Here is a 17,091-nt window from a genome sequence, read left to right as displayed (position 1 = left end):
TCATGATGAAATCCCTGAATGGTTTCCTTCCTCTCCGGCAACTGAGTTAGGAAGGACACCTGTATATTTGTAGTGACTGGGTGTATTGATACACCATCCAAAGTGTAATTAATAACTTCACCATGCTCAAAGGGATATTTAATGTCTGTTTTTTTATTTTACCCTTCTAACAATAGGTGTCCTTCTTTGTGAGGCATTGGAAAACCTCCCTGGTCTTTGTGGTTGATTCTGTGTTTGAAATTCACTGCTCGACTGAAGGACCTTACAATTATTTGTATGTATACGGTATAGATATGAGGTAGTCATTTAAGATCATGTTAAACACTATTATTGCACACAGAGAGTCTGACTGCAGATCTCTCCAGGAGGAACAGGCTCTGGTCTGGACTGACTGCAGATCTCTCCAGGAGGAACAGGTTCTGGTCTGGACTGACTGCAGATCTCTCCAGGAGGAACAGGCTCTGGTTTGGACTGACTGTAGATCTCTCCAGGAGGAGCAGGCTCTGGTCTGGACTGACTGCAGATCTCTCCAGGAGGATCAGGTTCTGGTCTGGACTGACTGCAGATCTCCCCAGAAGGAACAGGCTCTGGTTTGGACTGACTGCAGATCTCTCCAGGAGGAACAGGTTCTGGTCTGGACTGACTGCAGATCTCTCCAGGAGGAACATGCTCTGGTCTGGACTGACTGCAGATCTCTCCAGGAGGAACAGGTTCTGGTCTGGGCTGACTGCAGATCTCTCCAGGCGGAACAGGCTCTGGTTTTGACTGACTGCAGATCTCTCCAGGAGGAACAGGCTCTGGTCTGGACTGACTGCAGATCTCTCCAGGAGGAACAGGCTCTGGTCTGGACTGACTGCAGATCTCTCCAGGAGGAACAGGTTCTGGTCTGGGCTGACTGCAGATCTCTCCAGGCGGAACAGGCTCTGGTTTGGACTGACTGCAGATCTCTCCAGGAGGAACAGGCTCTGGTCTGGACTGACTGCAGATCTCTCCAGGAGGAACAGACTCTGGTCTAGACTGACTGCAGATCTCTCCAGGAGGAACAGGTTCTGGTCTGGACTGACTGCAGATCTCTCCAGGAGGAACAGGCTCTGGTCTGGACTGACTGCAGATCTCTCCAGGAGGACCAGGCTCTGGTCTGGACTGACTGCAGATATTTTTGCTATAGTCTTATTTCTCTTCAGAAAATGCATCCAAATGGCAGCCTATATCCTATATAGTGTTCTACTTCTGTCCATAGGTCTCTGTTCAAAAGTAGTGCACTATATAGTGATTTGTGTGCTATTTGTGACGCATGTATAATGTGCATAGAAATAGAATGACAGAAATGAATGAATCCACTCTGTGGTGCTTTACTATACTAGTCTCTTATTCAACATGGATTATATTTGGCTTATGTATGCATGTTTGGACAAACAGTTACTAGACTGGGCTGGACATGTACATGGAGTAATGTGTGTGTCCTGTGTGGGTCAGTTGGTAAGACTGTGTGGCACTGGCAATTTTTATTTAACCCTTTTTTTAACTAGGTAAATGACATTTACATTACATTTAAGTCATTTAGCAGACGCTCTTATCCAGAGCGACTTACAAATTGGTGCTTTCACCTTATGACATCCAGTGGAACAGCCACTTTACAATAGTGCATCTAGGTCTTTTAAGGGGGGGGAGGGGGAGAAGGATTACTTTATCCTATCCTAGGTATTCCTTAAAGAGGTGGGGTTTCAGGTGTCTCCGGAAGGTGGTGATTGACTCCGCTGTCCTGAGGGAGTTTGTTCCACATTGGGGGAGCAGCGAACAGTTTTGACTGGGCTGAGCGGGAACTGTACTTCCTCAGTGGTAGGGAGGCGAGCAGGCCAGAGGTGGATGAACGCAGTGCCCTTGTTTGGGTGTAGGGCCTGATCAGAGCCTGGAGGTAGTGAGGTGCCGTTCCAGCTCCGTAGGCAAGCACCATGGTCTTGTAGCGGATCTGGTGGAGAGAGCGGAGGAGCGGGGTGACGTGAGAGAACTTGGGAAGGTTGAACACCAGACGGGCTGCGGCGTTCTGGATGAGTTGTAGGGGTTTAATGGCACAGGCAGGGAGCCCAGCCAACAGCGAGTTGCAGTAATCCAGACGGGAGATGACAAGTGCCTGGATTAGGACCTGCGCCGCTTCCTGTGTGAGGCAGGGTCGTACTCTATGTTGTAGAGCATGAACCTACAGGAACGGGCCACCGCCTTGATGTTATTTGAGAACGACAGGGTGTTGTCCAGGATCACGCCAAGGTTCTTAGCGCTCTGGGACGAGGACACAATGGAGTTGTCAACCGTGATGGCCATGGAACGGGCAGTCCTTCCCCGGGAGGAAGAGCAGCTCCGTCTTGCCGAGGTTCAGCTTGAGGTGATGATCCGTCATCCACACTGATATGTCTGCCAGACATGCAGAGATGCGACTTCTGGTCCAGAAGGGGGAAAGGAGAAGATTAATTGTGTGTCGTCTGCATAGCAATGATAGGAGAGACCATGTGAGGTTATGACAGAGCCAAGTGACTTGGTGTATAGCGAGAATAGGAGAGGGCCTAGAACAGAGCCCTGGGGACACCAGTGGTGAGAGCACGTGGTGAGGAGACGGATTCTCGCCACGCCACCTGGTAGGAGCGACCTGTCAGGTAGGACGCAATCCAAGCGTGGGCAAAGATGCCCAACTCGGAGAGGGTGGAGAGGAGGATCTGATGGTTCACATATCGAAGGCAGCCGATAGGTCTAGAAGGATGAGAGCAGAGGAGAGAGAGTTAGCTTTAGCAGTGCGGAGCGCCTCCGTGATACAGAGAAGAGCAGTCTCAGTTGAATGACTAGTCTTGAAACCTGACTGATTTGGATCAAGAAGGTCATTCTGAGATTATACGTTTTTTGGAGAGAAAAGAAAGAAGGGATACTGGTCTGTAGTTGCATCGGAGGGATCGAGTGTGGTTTTTTCAGAAGGGTGCAACTCTCGCTCTCTTGAAGACGGGAGGGACGTAGCCAGCGGTCAGGGATGAGTTGATGAGCGAGGTGAGGTGTAGGGAGAAGGTCACCGGAGATGGTCTGGAGAAGAGAGGAGGGGATAGGGTCAAGCGGGCAGGTTGTTGGGCGGCCTCACAAGACGCGAGATGTCATCTGGAGAGAGAGGGGAGAAAGAGGTCAGAGCACAGGGTAGGGCAGTGTGAGCAGAACTGCGGTGTCGTTTGACTTAGCAAACGAGGATCGGATGTCGCCGACCTTCTTTTCAAAATGGTTGAACATCTGCAGAGAGGGAGGAGGGGGGGAGGGGAGGAGGATTCAAGAGGGAGGAGAAGGTGGCAAAGAGCTTCCTAGGGTTAGAGGCAGATGCTTGGAATTTAGAGTGGTAGAAAGTGGCTTTAGCAGCAGAGACAGAGGAGGAAAATGTAGAGAGGAGGGAGTGAAAGGATGCCAGGTCTGCAGGGAGGCGAATTTCAGGCTGCCCGGAGCCCTGTTCTAAGAACAGTGGGTTAACTGGTCTAGGAACAGTGGGTTAACTGGCCTAGGAACAGTGGAACAGTGGGTTAACTGGTCTAGGAACAGTGGAACAGTGGGTTAACTGGTCTAGGAACAGTGTGTTAACTGGTCTAGGAACAGTGGGTTAACTGGTCTAGGAACTGGGGTTAACTCTAGGAACAGTGGGTTAACTGGTCTAGGAACAGTGGTCTAGGAACAGTTTAACTGGTCTAGGAACAGTGGGTTAACTGGTCTAGGAACAGTGGAACAGTGGGTTAACTGGTCTAGGAACAGTGGTCTAGGAACAGTCGGTTAACTGGTCTAGGAACAGTGGGTTAACTGGTCTAGGAACAGTGGAACAGTGGGTTAACTGGTCTAGGAACAGTGGGTTAACTGGTCTAGGAACAGTGGAACAGTGGGTTAACTGGTCTAGGAACAGTGGCTTAACTGCCTTGTTCAGGGGCAGAACGACAGATTTTCACCTTGTCAGCTCGGGGATTCGTTGTAGCAACCTTTCGGTTATTGGCCCAACGCTCTAACCACTATGCTACCTGCTGCCCCTTGGCAATGCCAAGGTTGTGGGTTCAATTCTCTCAGGGATCACATGGAGGTTTAATCCAGACCTACACGGTAGTGTGATAGTCTACTTACCAAATGGCACCCTACTCCCTATATTATACACTACATGCCGTAGGTAATAGGGGGTAATTTGAGACACTACTATGTTGCATCCCTGTCCTGCCCGGTTTCTGTCTCCCTGTTAGTTCTGGATAGGCGATACGTCCCCACTCTCCCCACTCTCCCCACTATACCTTTGTCCACAGAATACCGAACGGGCAAAACGTTTTGTTTCTACAGTCTTCTGTAAACTGTCGTTAAGAAAACTCAAGAGTGAAGGAAGTGGAATGAATAAAAAATATCTTATTATGAAGTTTGGAAATGAGACATTCCAATAACAGCGGACACAGAATATGTGATGTATGTCTTCATTTTGTAGGCATATTGTACTGTAGTCAACATGCATTGTTAATGGGACTAGTTCTAAATGGTATTTTAAATGAATAAAATGAACAAAGAACTTTAGCAATGCAGCTGGCGTTTTAGAGCCCAGTCACAGAGGTGAAAGTGACATCACTGACCTGGTTTTGTTTTGTCCTCTGCAGGGTTTTGGTAAACAAGTGGATGTGTCATATATCGTCAAACACTACAACATGTCTAAAAGCAAAGTGGACAACCAGTTCTACAGCGTGGAAGTAGGAGATTCCACGTTCACAGTTCTCAAACGCTACCAGAACCTAAAACCCATCGGTTCTGGAGCTCAGGGAATCGTTTGGTGAGTACTGAAACACTTAGTTTTTTATTTGATTTTTTAGACTCGTTATATTGTTGTGAAGGAAAATAAATGAACTGTTGAATGTATTATTTGGTTTCAGTATGATGGCAGTGTGCAGATATGGATTGTTCTATAGTGAAATGAATTAAATGTTAAAGAGATTAATTCCACTGCATAACGTCATATTTTGTTTCGGTATAATGTGCTGATATTGACTGGTTTGATTGACTTGTGAGGTCTTAGCATAAAAAATATTTCACTGGGTGGTATCAGTGATTGACACTTTGTGGAAATCCTGGCAGTTTTTAAGAATACCAAAATGGGTCGATTAGTCTAGAAAGAACCTGGTTTGGTCATGATGAGCTCTCTGATACATTCTGAAGCTCAGTAGGAACCAGGAAGTCATTAACATTCACCTCACGGCAGCTCGGTCAGCAGCTCAGGAATGAAAAGACTGTGCTCTTCCTTGGAAAAAGGGGAGCTCAATGGAGATTTCCATTCCAACACTTTGTTAACGTCATTCTGAAGCCTTGGTCCGTCTGTCTTTCCCCTGAGAGGGGATCTGTGCTTCTTTGAGAAGGGTCTGACTAGCCTTGTTCTATAGCCGGGGGGGTGGACACTGGACGTAACCTCCTGTTCTCTCCCGTGCCCTCCTTCCCATGGCGATTGTGTACACTTACAACAGGGGAATGGGTGAGTTGTAGGAATGCTGTAACTGTAGAAATATAACTAATAGAATGGTTGGAAATAGAACTACTAGACCGGGCATCCCCTTTTTTTTAATGTCAATCCTGCTCTAGTAATTCTGTTTCTTTGGATGGTAAACAGGAAATTCGAGTTCCTCTGGTTCATTCACAGAGTAACACGATTGGGTGTTTCAAGTTGTGTCCCACGGCAACAGTATTAACACCACAAACAGATAAATCCTCCTGAGAAAAAATGAAAGTTGGTCAAAAATGATGTACTATATAGGGAATAGGGTGCCATGGTCATACACCTCTGGTCAAAAGTAGTGCACTATATAGGGTACCATTTGGGAAGCAGGCATAGGCTACAATAATACAGGCTTTTAAATAAATACGGTTGAAATATAGAGTATACTGTTGTTGTCCTACCTCCAGTCAGACTGCAAACAACAGAGAGAAAGACGTATCATGAAATCAACATCATTATGCAATCTGTTATATAATCACATTCAGGAGATGTTCCCCTGTACACTGAGACAATGTTCTCGCTGTGAGAGAGCGAGACCTGGGCTTGCATTCAAACAGCGTCTCAGAGCTGGGATAGTAATCTAGCATCAGCTCCCCCTTGTCAATGTTTTGTATTCATTGTGCTTCTAAAAGGAATCCTAACTGATCCTAAATCAGTACCTCTGAGATGATTTGTGAACACGGGCCCTGGTCTTGTCTTCAAAGATCTAGTATCAGTTCCCCCTTGTCAATGTAATTCTATTTCGTCTGATCTAAAAGGCAAACTGATCCTAGATCAGCACGATCCCTGCACTACGGTGTGGTTAAGACTATCTATGGTTGTCCTCTTCCCCAGTCATTCAGATCTGTGTATCTTGTCTCTTGTGTCATGTGGTGTGGTCAGGGAGCTTTCAGACAGAGACACCATGGTCAGGGAGCTTTCAGACAGAGACACCATGGTCAGGGAGCTTTCAGACAGAGACACCATGGTCAGGGAGCTTTCAGACAGAGACATCATGGTCAGGGAGCTTTCAGACAGAGACACCATGGTCAGGGAGCTTTCAGACAGAGACACCATGGTCAGGGAGCTTTCAGACAGAGACACCATGGTCAGAGACACCATGGTCAGGGAGCTTTCAGACAGAGACACCATGGTCAGAGACACCATGGTCATAGAGCTTTCAGACAGAGACACCATGGTCAGAGAGCTTTCAGACAGAGACACCATGGTCAGGAGCTTTCAGACAGAGACACCATTCAGGAGCTTTCAGAGACACCATGGTCAGAGAGCTTTCAGACAGAGACACCATGGTCAGAGACATCATGGTCAGAGAGCTTTCAGACAGAGACACCATGGTCAGAGAGCTTTCAGACAGAGACATCATGGTCAGAGAGCTTTCAGACAGAGACACCATGGTCAGGGAGCTTTCAGACAGAGACACCATGGTCAGAGAGCTTTCAGACAGAGACACCATGGTCAGAGACACCATGGTCAGAGAGCTTTCAGACAGAGACACCATGGTCAGAGACACCATGGTCATAGAGCTTTCAGACAGAGACACCATGGTCAGAGACACCATGGTCAGAGAGCTTTCAGACAGAGACACCATGGTCAGGGAGCTTTCAGACAGAGACACCATGGTCAGGGAGCTTTCAGACAGAGACACCATGGTCAGAGACACCATGGTCAGGGAGCTTTCAGACAGAGACACCATGGTCAGGGAGCTTTCAGACAGAGACACCATGGTCAGAGACACCATGGTCATAGAGCTTTCAGACAGAGACACCATGGTCAGAGAGCTTTCAGACTGAGACACCATGGTCAGAGACACCATGGTCAGAGAGCTTTCAGACAGAGACACCATGGTCAGAGAGCTTTCAGACAGAGACACCATGGTCAGGGAGCTTTCAGACAGAGACACCATGGTCAGAGAGCTTTCAGACAGAGACACCATGGTCAGAGACATCATGGTCAGAGAGCTTTCAGACAGAGACACCATGGTCAGAGAGCTTTCAGACAGAGACACCATGGTCAGAGAGCTTTCAGACAGAGACATCATGGTCAGAGAGCTTTCAGACAGAGACACCATGGTCAGGGAGCTTTCAGACAGAGACACCATGGTCAGAGAGCTTTCAGACAGAGACACCATGGTCAGAGACACCATGGTCAGAGAGCTTTCAGACAGAGACACCATGGTCAGAGACACCATGGTCATAGAGCTTTCAGACAGAGACACCATGGTCAGAGACACCATGGTCAGAGAGCTTTCAGACAGAGACACCATGGTCAGAGACATCATGGTCAGAAAGCTTTCAGACAGAGACATCATGGTCAGGGAGCTTTCAGACAGAGACACCATGGTCAGAGACATCATGGTCAGAGAGCTTTCAGACAGAGACCCCATGGTCAGAGACATCATGGTCAGGGAGCTTTCAGACAGAGACACCATGGTCAGAGAGCTTTCAGACAGAGACACCATGGTCAGAGAGCTTTCAGACAGAGACACCATGGTCAGAGACACCATGGTCAGAGACACCATGGTCAGAGACACCATGGTCAGGGAGCTTTCAGACAGAGACACCATGGTCAGAGAGCTTTCAGACAGAGACACCATGGTCAGAGACACCATGGTCAGGGAGCTTTCAGACAGAGACACCATGGTCAGAGAGCTTTCAGACAGAGACATCATGGTCAGAGACACCATGGTCAGGGAGCTTTCAGACAGAGACACCATGGTCACAGAGCTTTCAGACAGAGACACCACTTTAGGATGCATCAGCAGATTGGGCTAGTGGTGATGACATCACACGGCCCTCAGAGTGAGGGTTTTCTAAGGTCCCTATTGGCTCCAAGCTTTCTATTAACATTCTACTGCTGTTTCCATGGCTACACCGTCCACCTTGCACTCTGTCTTCATAGAACGACACAGTGCATTCGGAAAGTATCCAGACCCTTTAACTTTTTCCACATGTTGTTATGTTACAGCCTTATTCTAAAATGTATACAATCATTTTTTCCTCTCATCAATCTACACACAAATACCCCGTAATATCAAAGCATAAACAGGTTTTTATAAATATACATTTATATAAAAAAATATTTAAAAAACAGAAATACCTTATTTACATACAGTACCGGTCATAAGTTTGGACACACCTACTCATTCAGAAATACCTTATTTACATACAGTACTAGTCATAAGTTTGGACACACCTACTCATTCAGAAATACCTTATTTACATACAGTACCAGTTAAAAGTTTGGACACACCTACTCATTCAGAAATACCTTATTTACATACAGTACTAGTCATAAGTTTGGACACACCTACTCATTCAGAAATACCTTATTTACATACAGTACCGGTCATAAGTTTGGACACACCTACTCATTCAGAAATACCTTATTTACATACAGTACCGGTCATAAGTTTGGACACACCTACTCATTCAGAAATACCTTATTTACATACAGTACTAGTCATAAGTTTGGACACACCTACTCATTCAGAAATACCTTATTTACATACAGTACCAGTTAAAAGTTTGGACACACCTACTCATTCAGAAATACCTTATTTACATACAGTACTAGTCATAAGTTTGGACACACCTACTCATTCAGAAATACCTTATTTACATACAGTACCGGTCATAAGTTTGGACACACCTACTCATTCAGAAATACCTTATTTACATACAGTACTAGTCATAAGTTTGGACACACCTACTCATTCAGAAATACCTTATTTACATACAGTACCAGTTAAAAGTTTGGACACACCTACTCATTCAGAAATACCTTATTTACATACAGTACTAGTCATAAGTTTGGACACACCTACTCATTCAGAAATACCTTATTTACATACAGTACCGGTCATAAGTTTGGACACACCTACTCATTCAGAAATACCTTATTTACATACAGTACTAGTCATAAGTTTGGACACACCTACTCATTCAGAAATACCTTATTTACATATAGTACCAGTCAAACATTTGGACACACCTACTCATTCAGAAATACCTTATTTACATATAGTACCAGTCAAACATTTGGACACACCTACTCATTCAGAAATACCTTATTTACATACAGTACCAGTCAAACGTTTGGACACACCTACTCATTCAAGGCTTTTTCTTGATTTTTTACTATTTTTTACATTGTAGAAAAATAGTGAAAACATCAAAACGATGAAGTAACACACATGGAATCATGTAGTAACCAAAAAATACCCCCCTAGTTCAAACGCTACTCTTTATATTGTAGACTCTTTTCTTTACAACACAAGAGTTGTAGATATTGTTCTGAATGTCAATATAGAAATGATGAAGGAAAGCTCTCTGGGCTGACTACAATGTATTCCAAGATATGGATTATTCTGAGATGTGCTGTAGCTGAATATTCTCCTTAGTCCGTCGGTTCCTCTGTCAGTTCCTCTGTCGGTTCCTCCGTCGGTTCCTCCGTCGGTTCCTCTGTCGGTTCCTCTGTCGGTTCCTCTGTCGGTTCCTCTGTCGGTTCCTCCGTCGGTTCCTCCGTCGGTTCCTCCGTCGGTTCCTCTGTCGGTTCCTCCGTCGGTTCCTCCGTCGGTTCCTCCGTCGGTTCCTCCATCGTTTTTTTTATTTTTATTTATTTCACCGTTATTTAACCAGGTAGGCTAGTTGAGAACACCGTTATTTAACCAGGTAGGCTAGTTGAGAACACCGTTATTTAACCAGGTAGGCTAGTTGAGAACACCGTTATTTAACCAGGTAGGCTAGTTGAGAACACCGTTATTTAACCAGGTAGGCTAGTTGAGAACACCTTTATTTAACCAGGTAGGCTAGTTGAGAACAAGTTCTCATTTGCAACTGCGACCTGGCCAAGATAAAGCATAGCAGTGTGAACAGACAACACAGAGTTACACATGGAGTAAACAATTAACAAGTCAATAACACAGTAGAAGAAAAGGGGAGTCTATACACAATGTGTGCAAAAGGCATGAGGAGGTAGGCGAATAATTACAATATTGCAGATTAACACTGGAGTGATAAATGATCAGATGATCATGTACAGGTAGAGATATTGGTGTGCAAAAGAGCAGAAAAGTAAATAAATAAAAACTGTGGGGATGAGGTAGGTGAAAATGGGTGGGCTGTTTACCAATAGATTATGTACAGCTGCAGCGATCGGTTAGCTGCTCAGATAGCAGATGTTTGAAGTTGGTGAGGGAGATAAAAGTCTCCAACTTCAGCGATTTTTGCAATTGTTCCAGTCACAGGCAGCAGAGTACTGGAACGAAAGGCGGCCGAATGAGGTGTTGGCTTTAGGGATGATCAGTGAGATACACCTGCTGGAGCGCGTGCTACGGATGGGTGTTGCCATCGTGACCAGTGAACTGAGATAAGGCGGAGCTTTACCTAGCATGGCCTTGTAGATGACCTGGAGCCAGTGGGTCTGGCGACGAATATGTAGCGAGGGCCAGCCGACTAGAGCATACAAGTTGCAGTGGTGGGTAGTATAAGGTGCTTTAGTGACAAAACGGATGGCACTGTGATAAACTGCATCCAGTTTGCTGAGTAGAGTGTTGGAAGCAATTTTGTAGATGACATCGCCGAAGTCGAGGATCGGTAGGATAGTCAGTTTTACTAGGGTAAGCTTGGCAGCGTGAGTGAAGGAGGCTTTGTTGCGGAATAGAAAGCCGACTCTTGATTTGATTTTCGATTGGAGATGTTTGATATGGGTCTGGAAGGAGAGTTTGCAGTCTAGCCAGACACCTAGGTACTTATAGGTGTCCACATATTCAAGGTCGGAACCATCCAGTGTGGTGATGCTAGTCGGGCATGCGGGTGCAGGCAGCGTCGGTTCCTCTGTCGGTTCCTCTGTCGGTTCCTCCGTCGGTTCATCTGTCGTTTCCTCTGTCGGTTCGTATGACGGTTCCTCTGTCGTTTCCTCTGTCGGTTCCTCTGTCGGATCCTCTGTCGGTTCCTCTGTCGGTTCCTCCGTCGGTTCCTCCGTCGGTTCCTCTGTCGGTTCCTCCGTCGGTTCCTCTGTCGGTTCCTCCGTCGGTTCCTCTGTTGGTTCCTCCGTCGGTTCCTCCATCGGTTCCTCCGTCGGTTCCTCTGTCGGATCCTCTGTCGGATCCTCTGTCGGTTTGTATGACGGACACTAAAATTTTGTAGAGGATTTGTACGTCTGGGGGCCTGGTGTCTGAATAGTAATAGAACGACCTAATACTCCTCGTACGTCTGGGGGCCTGGTGTCTGAATAGTAATAGAACGACCTAATACTCCTCGTACGTCTGGGGGCCTGGTGTCTGAATAGTAATAGAACGACCTAATACTCCTCGTACGTCTGGGGGCCTGGTGTCTGAATAGTAATAGAACGACCTAATACTCCTCGTACGCCTGGGGGCCTGGTGTCTGAATAGTAATAGAACGACCTAATACTCCTCGTACGCCTGGGGGCCTGGTGTCTGAATAGTAATAGAACGACCTAATACTCCTCGTACGTCTGGGGGCCTGGTGTCTGAATAGTAATAGAACGACCTAATACTCCTCGTACGTCTGGGGGCCTGGTGTCTGAATAGTAATAGAACGACCTAATCCTCCTCGTACGTCTGGGGGCCTGGTGTCTGAATAGTAATAGAACGACCTAATACTCCTCGTACGTCTGGGGGCCTGGTGTCTGAATAGTAATAGAACGACCTAATACTCCTCGTACGTCTGGGGGCCTGGTGTCTGAATAGTAATAGAACGACCTAATACTCCTCATACGTCTGGGGGCCTGGTAGTTTGATAAATAGCTTCTATTCCGCTGTGATGAGATTGTGCTGAGTCAGCATAGGATGTAGAGACACACACACACACACACACACACACACACACACACACACACAGACACATACACACACACACACACACACACACAGACACACACACACACACACACACACACAGACACACACACACACACACACACACACACAGACACACACACACAGACACACACACACACACACACATACACACACACACACACACACACACACTGTTGACACAAAGCAGCCTCCGTACAAATAGCTTCCTGGTGCAAATATTCCTATAATCCCAGGGGAACGGTGACTGTAGGCCATTAAAGTTGAGTTATCTCTAGCACATAGACTATTAGACCCGCTAACTGAACTGGGGAGGATATGATGGGGGAGAGGAGGGGAAGGTAGGATGGGGAGGGGGGGTAGGATGGGGAGAGGAGGGGGAGGGTAGGATGGGGAGAGGGGGGGGGAGGAGTGGGGGCAGAGGGAGGGTAGGAGGGAAGAGGAGGGGGCAGAGAGAGGGTAGGAGGGGGAGAGGAGGGAGAGGGTAGGATGGGGAGAGGGGGTAGGATGGGGAGAGGAGGGGGAAGGTAGGATGGGGAGAGGAGGGGGAGGGTAGGATGGGGAGAGGAGGGGGAGGGTAGGATGGGGAGCGGAGGGGAAGGTAGGATGGGGAGAGGAGGGGGAGGGTAGGATGGGGAGAGGAGGGGGAGGGTAGGATGGGGAGAGGAGGGGGAAGAGGAGGTGGAAAGGGGTGGGGGCAGAGGGAGGGTAGGAGGGGAGAGGAGGGGGCAGAGAGAGGGTAGGAGGGGGAGAGGAGGGAGAGGGTAGGACCTGTAAGACCTGATTGATGGTTGGTATGATGGTTGGTATGACGGTTGGTATGGTGGTTGGTATGGTGGTTGATATGATGGTTGGTATGGTGGTTAGAATGATGGTTGGTATGATGGTTGATATGATGTATCTGGAGGCTATTCTGACAGGACCCTTGGGGTCAGTGAGGGGAATCTGGAGGCTGTTCTGACAGCTAAGCATTGTGTGGTATTAGCATAGCATTGTATCATATTAGATAATCATTGTGTTGTATTAGCTAAGCATTGTGTGGTATTAGCATAGCATTGTATCATATTAGATAACCATTGTGTTGTATTAGCTAAGCATTGTGTGGTATTAGCATAGCATTGTATCATATTAGATAATCATTGTGTTGTATTAGCTAAGCATTATGTGGTATTAGCATAGCATTGTATCATATTATATAACCATTGTGTTGTATTAGCTAAGCATTGTGTGGTATTAGCATAGCATTGTATCATATTAGATAACCATTGTGTTGTATTAGCTAAGCATTGTGTGGTATTAGCATAGCATTGTATCATATTAGATAATCATTGTGTTGTATTAGCTAAGCATTGTGTGGTATTAGCATAGCATTGATCATATTAGATAATCATTGTGTTGTATTAGCTAAGGATTGTGTGGTATTAGCATAGCATTGTATCATATTAGATAATCATTGTGTTGTATTAGCTAAGCATTGTGTGGTATTAGCATAGCATTGTATCGTATTAGATAACCATTGTGTTGTATCAGCGAAGAATTGTTTTCATTTTACGGTCAGACAGCATAGCACCTGTCCCAGGCTGCCTGCTGCTGTTGCATTGTTAATGAGCACAAACATGTTTTCCTGGGCTGAGCCAGAGATAGAGAGAGGTAGAGAGAGGCAGAGAGAGATAGAGAGAGGTAGATATAGGTAGAGAGAGAGGTAGAGAGAGGTACAGAGAGAGGTAGAGGTAGAAAGAGGTAGAGGTAGAGAGAGGTAGAGGGTAGAGAGAGAGATAGAGAGTAGAGAGAGAGGTAGAGAGTAGATAGAGAGGTAGAGAGTAGAGAGAGGGGTAGAGAGTAGAGAGAGAGAGAGGGGGTAGAGAGAGTGGATAGGGAGAGAGAGATAGAGAGAGAGGGGTAGAGAGAGAGAGGGGGTTCAGAGAGAGAGAGATGTAGAGAGAGGTAGAGAGAGGTAGAGAGAGAGGTAGAGGTAGAAAGAGGTAGAGGTAGAGAGAAAGGTAGAGAGAGAGATAGAGAGAGGTAGAGAGTAGATAGAGAGGTAGAGAGTAGAGAGAGAGGTAGAGAGTAGAGAGAGAGAGTAGAGAGAGAGAGTAGAGAGAGAGATAGAGAGGGTAGAGGGAGAGAGAGAGGGAGGATAGAGAGAGGGAGGGTAGAGAGAGAGATAAGGGGGTATAGGGATAGATAGGGGTTTAGGGACAGAGAGGGGGTTTAGGGAGAAGGAGAGAGGGAGAAGAAAGAGGGAGAAGGAGAGAGAGAGGGGGTATAGAGAGAGAGAAGGGTTATAGGAAGAGAGAGACAGAGAGAGCGGGTATCGGGAGAGGGAGGGGGTATCGGGAGAGAGAGGGGGTATCGGGAGAGAGAGGGGGTAGAGAGAGAGAGGGGGTAGAGAGAGGGGTAGAGAGAGAGGTAGAGATAGAGATCGAGAGAGGGGGTAGAGAGAGAGGGGGTAGAGAGAGAGATAGAGGGAGAGATAATTGGGGTATAGGGATAGAGAGGGGGTTTAGGGAGGAGAGAGAGAGGGAGAAGGAGAGAGGGAGAAGGAGAGAGAGAGGGGGTATAGAGAGAGAGAGAGGTTATAGGGAGAGAGAGAGAGACAGAGAGAGGGGCTATCGGGAGAGAGAGGGGTGGAGAGAGGGGGTATCGGGAGAGAGAGGGGGTAGAGAGAGAGAGAGAGGGGTAGAGAGAGAGAGAGGGGGGTAGAGAGAGTGGATAGGGAGAGAGAGATAGAGAGAGAGGGGGTAGAGAGAGAGAGAGGGGGATACAGAGAGAGAGATAGAGAGAAAGGTGGTAGAGAGAGAGAGGGGGTAGAGATAGAGAGAGAGAGAATGGGGGTATAGGGATAGAGAGGGGGCTTTAGGGAGGAGGGAGGGAGAAGGAGAGAGAGAGAGGGGTATAGAGAAAGAGAGAGGGGGGGGGTTATAGGGAAAGGGAGAAAGAAAGAGAGAGGGGGTTATAGAAAGAGAGAGGGTGAGTGGGGGTATCAGGGGAGGGAGAGATAGAGAAAGGGAGAGAGAGAGTGGTGGTACTTTCTTTAAAAGTTACAACTTATGCCGTGACCGTTAGTGGTAGATGGTGTCATTCTGTCATTGCACAACACTATCACAAAGGGGGAGTTAGAACGCTGATCTATCGGTAGTCTAAACTATGGCAATTAAGTCTGAAGAGAGTCTCTCTTCTCTGGCACTAGAGTCCTGCATCAGGCAACAATAAAAAAAATGTCAGTGGTCCTGGAATTAAAACCTCTTGCGACGAGCAATCCCGGATCCGGGATCGTAATCATAGCCTCAAACGAATTAGCATAACGCAGCGGACATAAATACCCCTAGTAACTTTTCCTATTCATGAAAATCGCAAATGAAATGAAATAAATATATTCAAACACAAGCTTAGCCTTTTGTTAACCACACTGTCATCTCAGAATTTCAAAATATGCATTACAGCCAACGCTAGCCAAGCATTTGTGTAAGTTTATCATGGCATAATGCTATGCTAGGCTCTGCTGGCAGCAGGCAACATTTTCACAAAAATAAGAAAAGCAACCAAATTAAATAATTTACCTTTGAAGAACTTGGGATGCTTTCACTCAGGAGACTCCCAGTTAGATAGCAAATGTTCCTTTTTTCCAAAAATATTATTTTTGTAGGCGAAAATAGCTCCCGTTTGTTCATCATGCTTGGCTGAGAAATCGACCGGAAAATGCTACCATTACAACGCCAAACTTTTTTCAAAATTAACTCCATAATATCGACAGAAACATGACAAACGTTGTTTAGGATCCATCCTCAATGTGTTTTTAACATATATATTCGATAATATATCCGTTGAGGCAATTGGTTTCTCATAGGAAGCGATTGGAAATATGGCTACCTCAGTATTTTACGCAAGATTTTTTGCGGGAGACACCATGTGACCATGCTCCCTTACGGCTATTCTTCAATGGAAATGCGTTAAAAGACGTCACAATGCTGTAGACACCTTGGGGAATACGTGGAAAACGTAAGCTCATTCGTAGCTCATTCACAGCCATATAAGGAGTCATTGGCATGAGGCGGTTTCAAAAAATGCGGCACTTCCTGGTTGGATTTTTATCTGGGTTTCGCCTGTAACATCAGTTCTCTGGCACTCACAGACAATAACTTTGCAGTTTTGGAAACGTCAGAGTGTCTTCTTTCCAAAGCTGTCAATTATATGCATAGTCGGGCATCTTTTCTTTACATAATATCTTGTTTAAAACGGAAATGTTTTTCATCCAAACATTTTAATAGCGCCCCCTAATGCACAACTAAGAGAACTTAGGTAAATACAAAGGGGGAATTTCACTTGACATTTTCGAAAAATAGGCACGGTGGGATTTTGGTTTCTCTCCCTCTAAAAACAGAAATAAATAATTATAAATAACAAACTGTCTTTATTTACACATTAGTAAGAATGTCTCACCCCATGTTCAAGAATGGCCTTTTTTCCTTTATTTAGATTACAACCGCTCATTTTCGGGTTATTTGAAACAAAATTATCTCCAGAATATTGTTTTTTTTAAACAAGCCATAGAAAGTTGGTTGCAATTTCAGTTTAATCAACCAGAAAAGACAGAAGTAAGGAACTTATCTGTCGGCCCTGCGTTAAGTTAAAGAAAAAAATTGGTTAAAGAAAATTGTGATAAAAAAATATATACAGTGGGGCAAAAAAGTATTTAGTCAGCCACCAATTGTGCAAGTTCTCCCACTTA

The 17,091-nt window shown here is 46.0% G+C and overlaps 1 protein-coding gene across 5 annotated transcripts in view; it reads left to right on the top strand.

The window, feature by feature from the left end:
• mapk10 (mitogen-activated protein kinase 10) overlaps positions 1 to 17,091 on the top strand; it is a 150,057-nt gene that overhangs the window by 57,558 nt on the left and 75,408 nt on the right. For all 5 annotated transcript variants that reach the window (XM_065007616.1, XM_065007615.1, XM_065007618.1 and 2 more), the window contains exon 3: positions 4,638 to 4,807. In XM_065007616.1, the coding sequence (XP_064863688.1) occupies positions 4,638 to 4,807 (170 nt within the window). The remainder of the gene's footprint in view (positions 1 to 4,637; positions 4,808 to 17,091) is intronic.

The sequence above is a fragment of the Oncorhynchus nerka genome, linkage group LG22 (genome assembly GCF_034236695.1).
Source record: "Oncorhynchus nerka isolate Pitt River linkage group LG22, Oner_Uvic_2.0, whole genome shotgun sequence".
Taxonomy (NCBI): domain Eukaryota; kingdom Metazoa; phylum Chordata; class Actinopteri; order Salmoniformes; family Salmonidae; genus Oncorhynchus; species Oncorhynchus nerka.
This window is presented reverse-complemented; position numbering and strand designations above follow the sequence as displayed.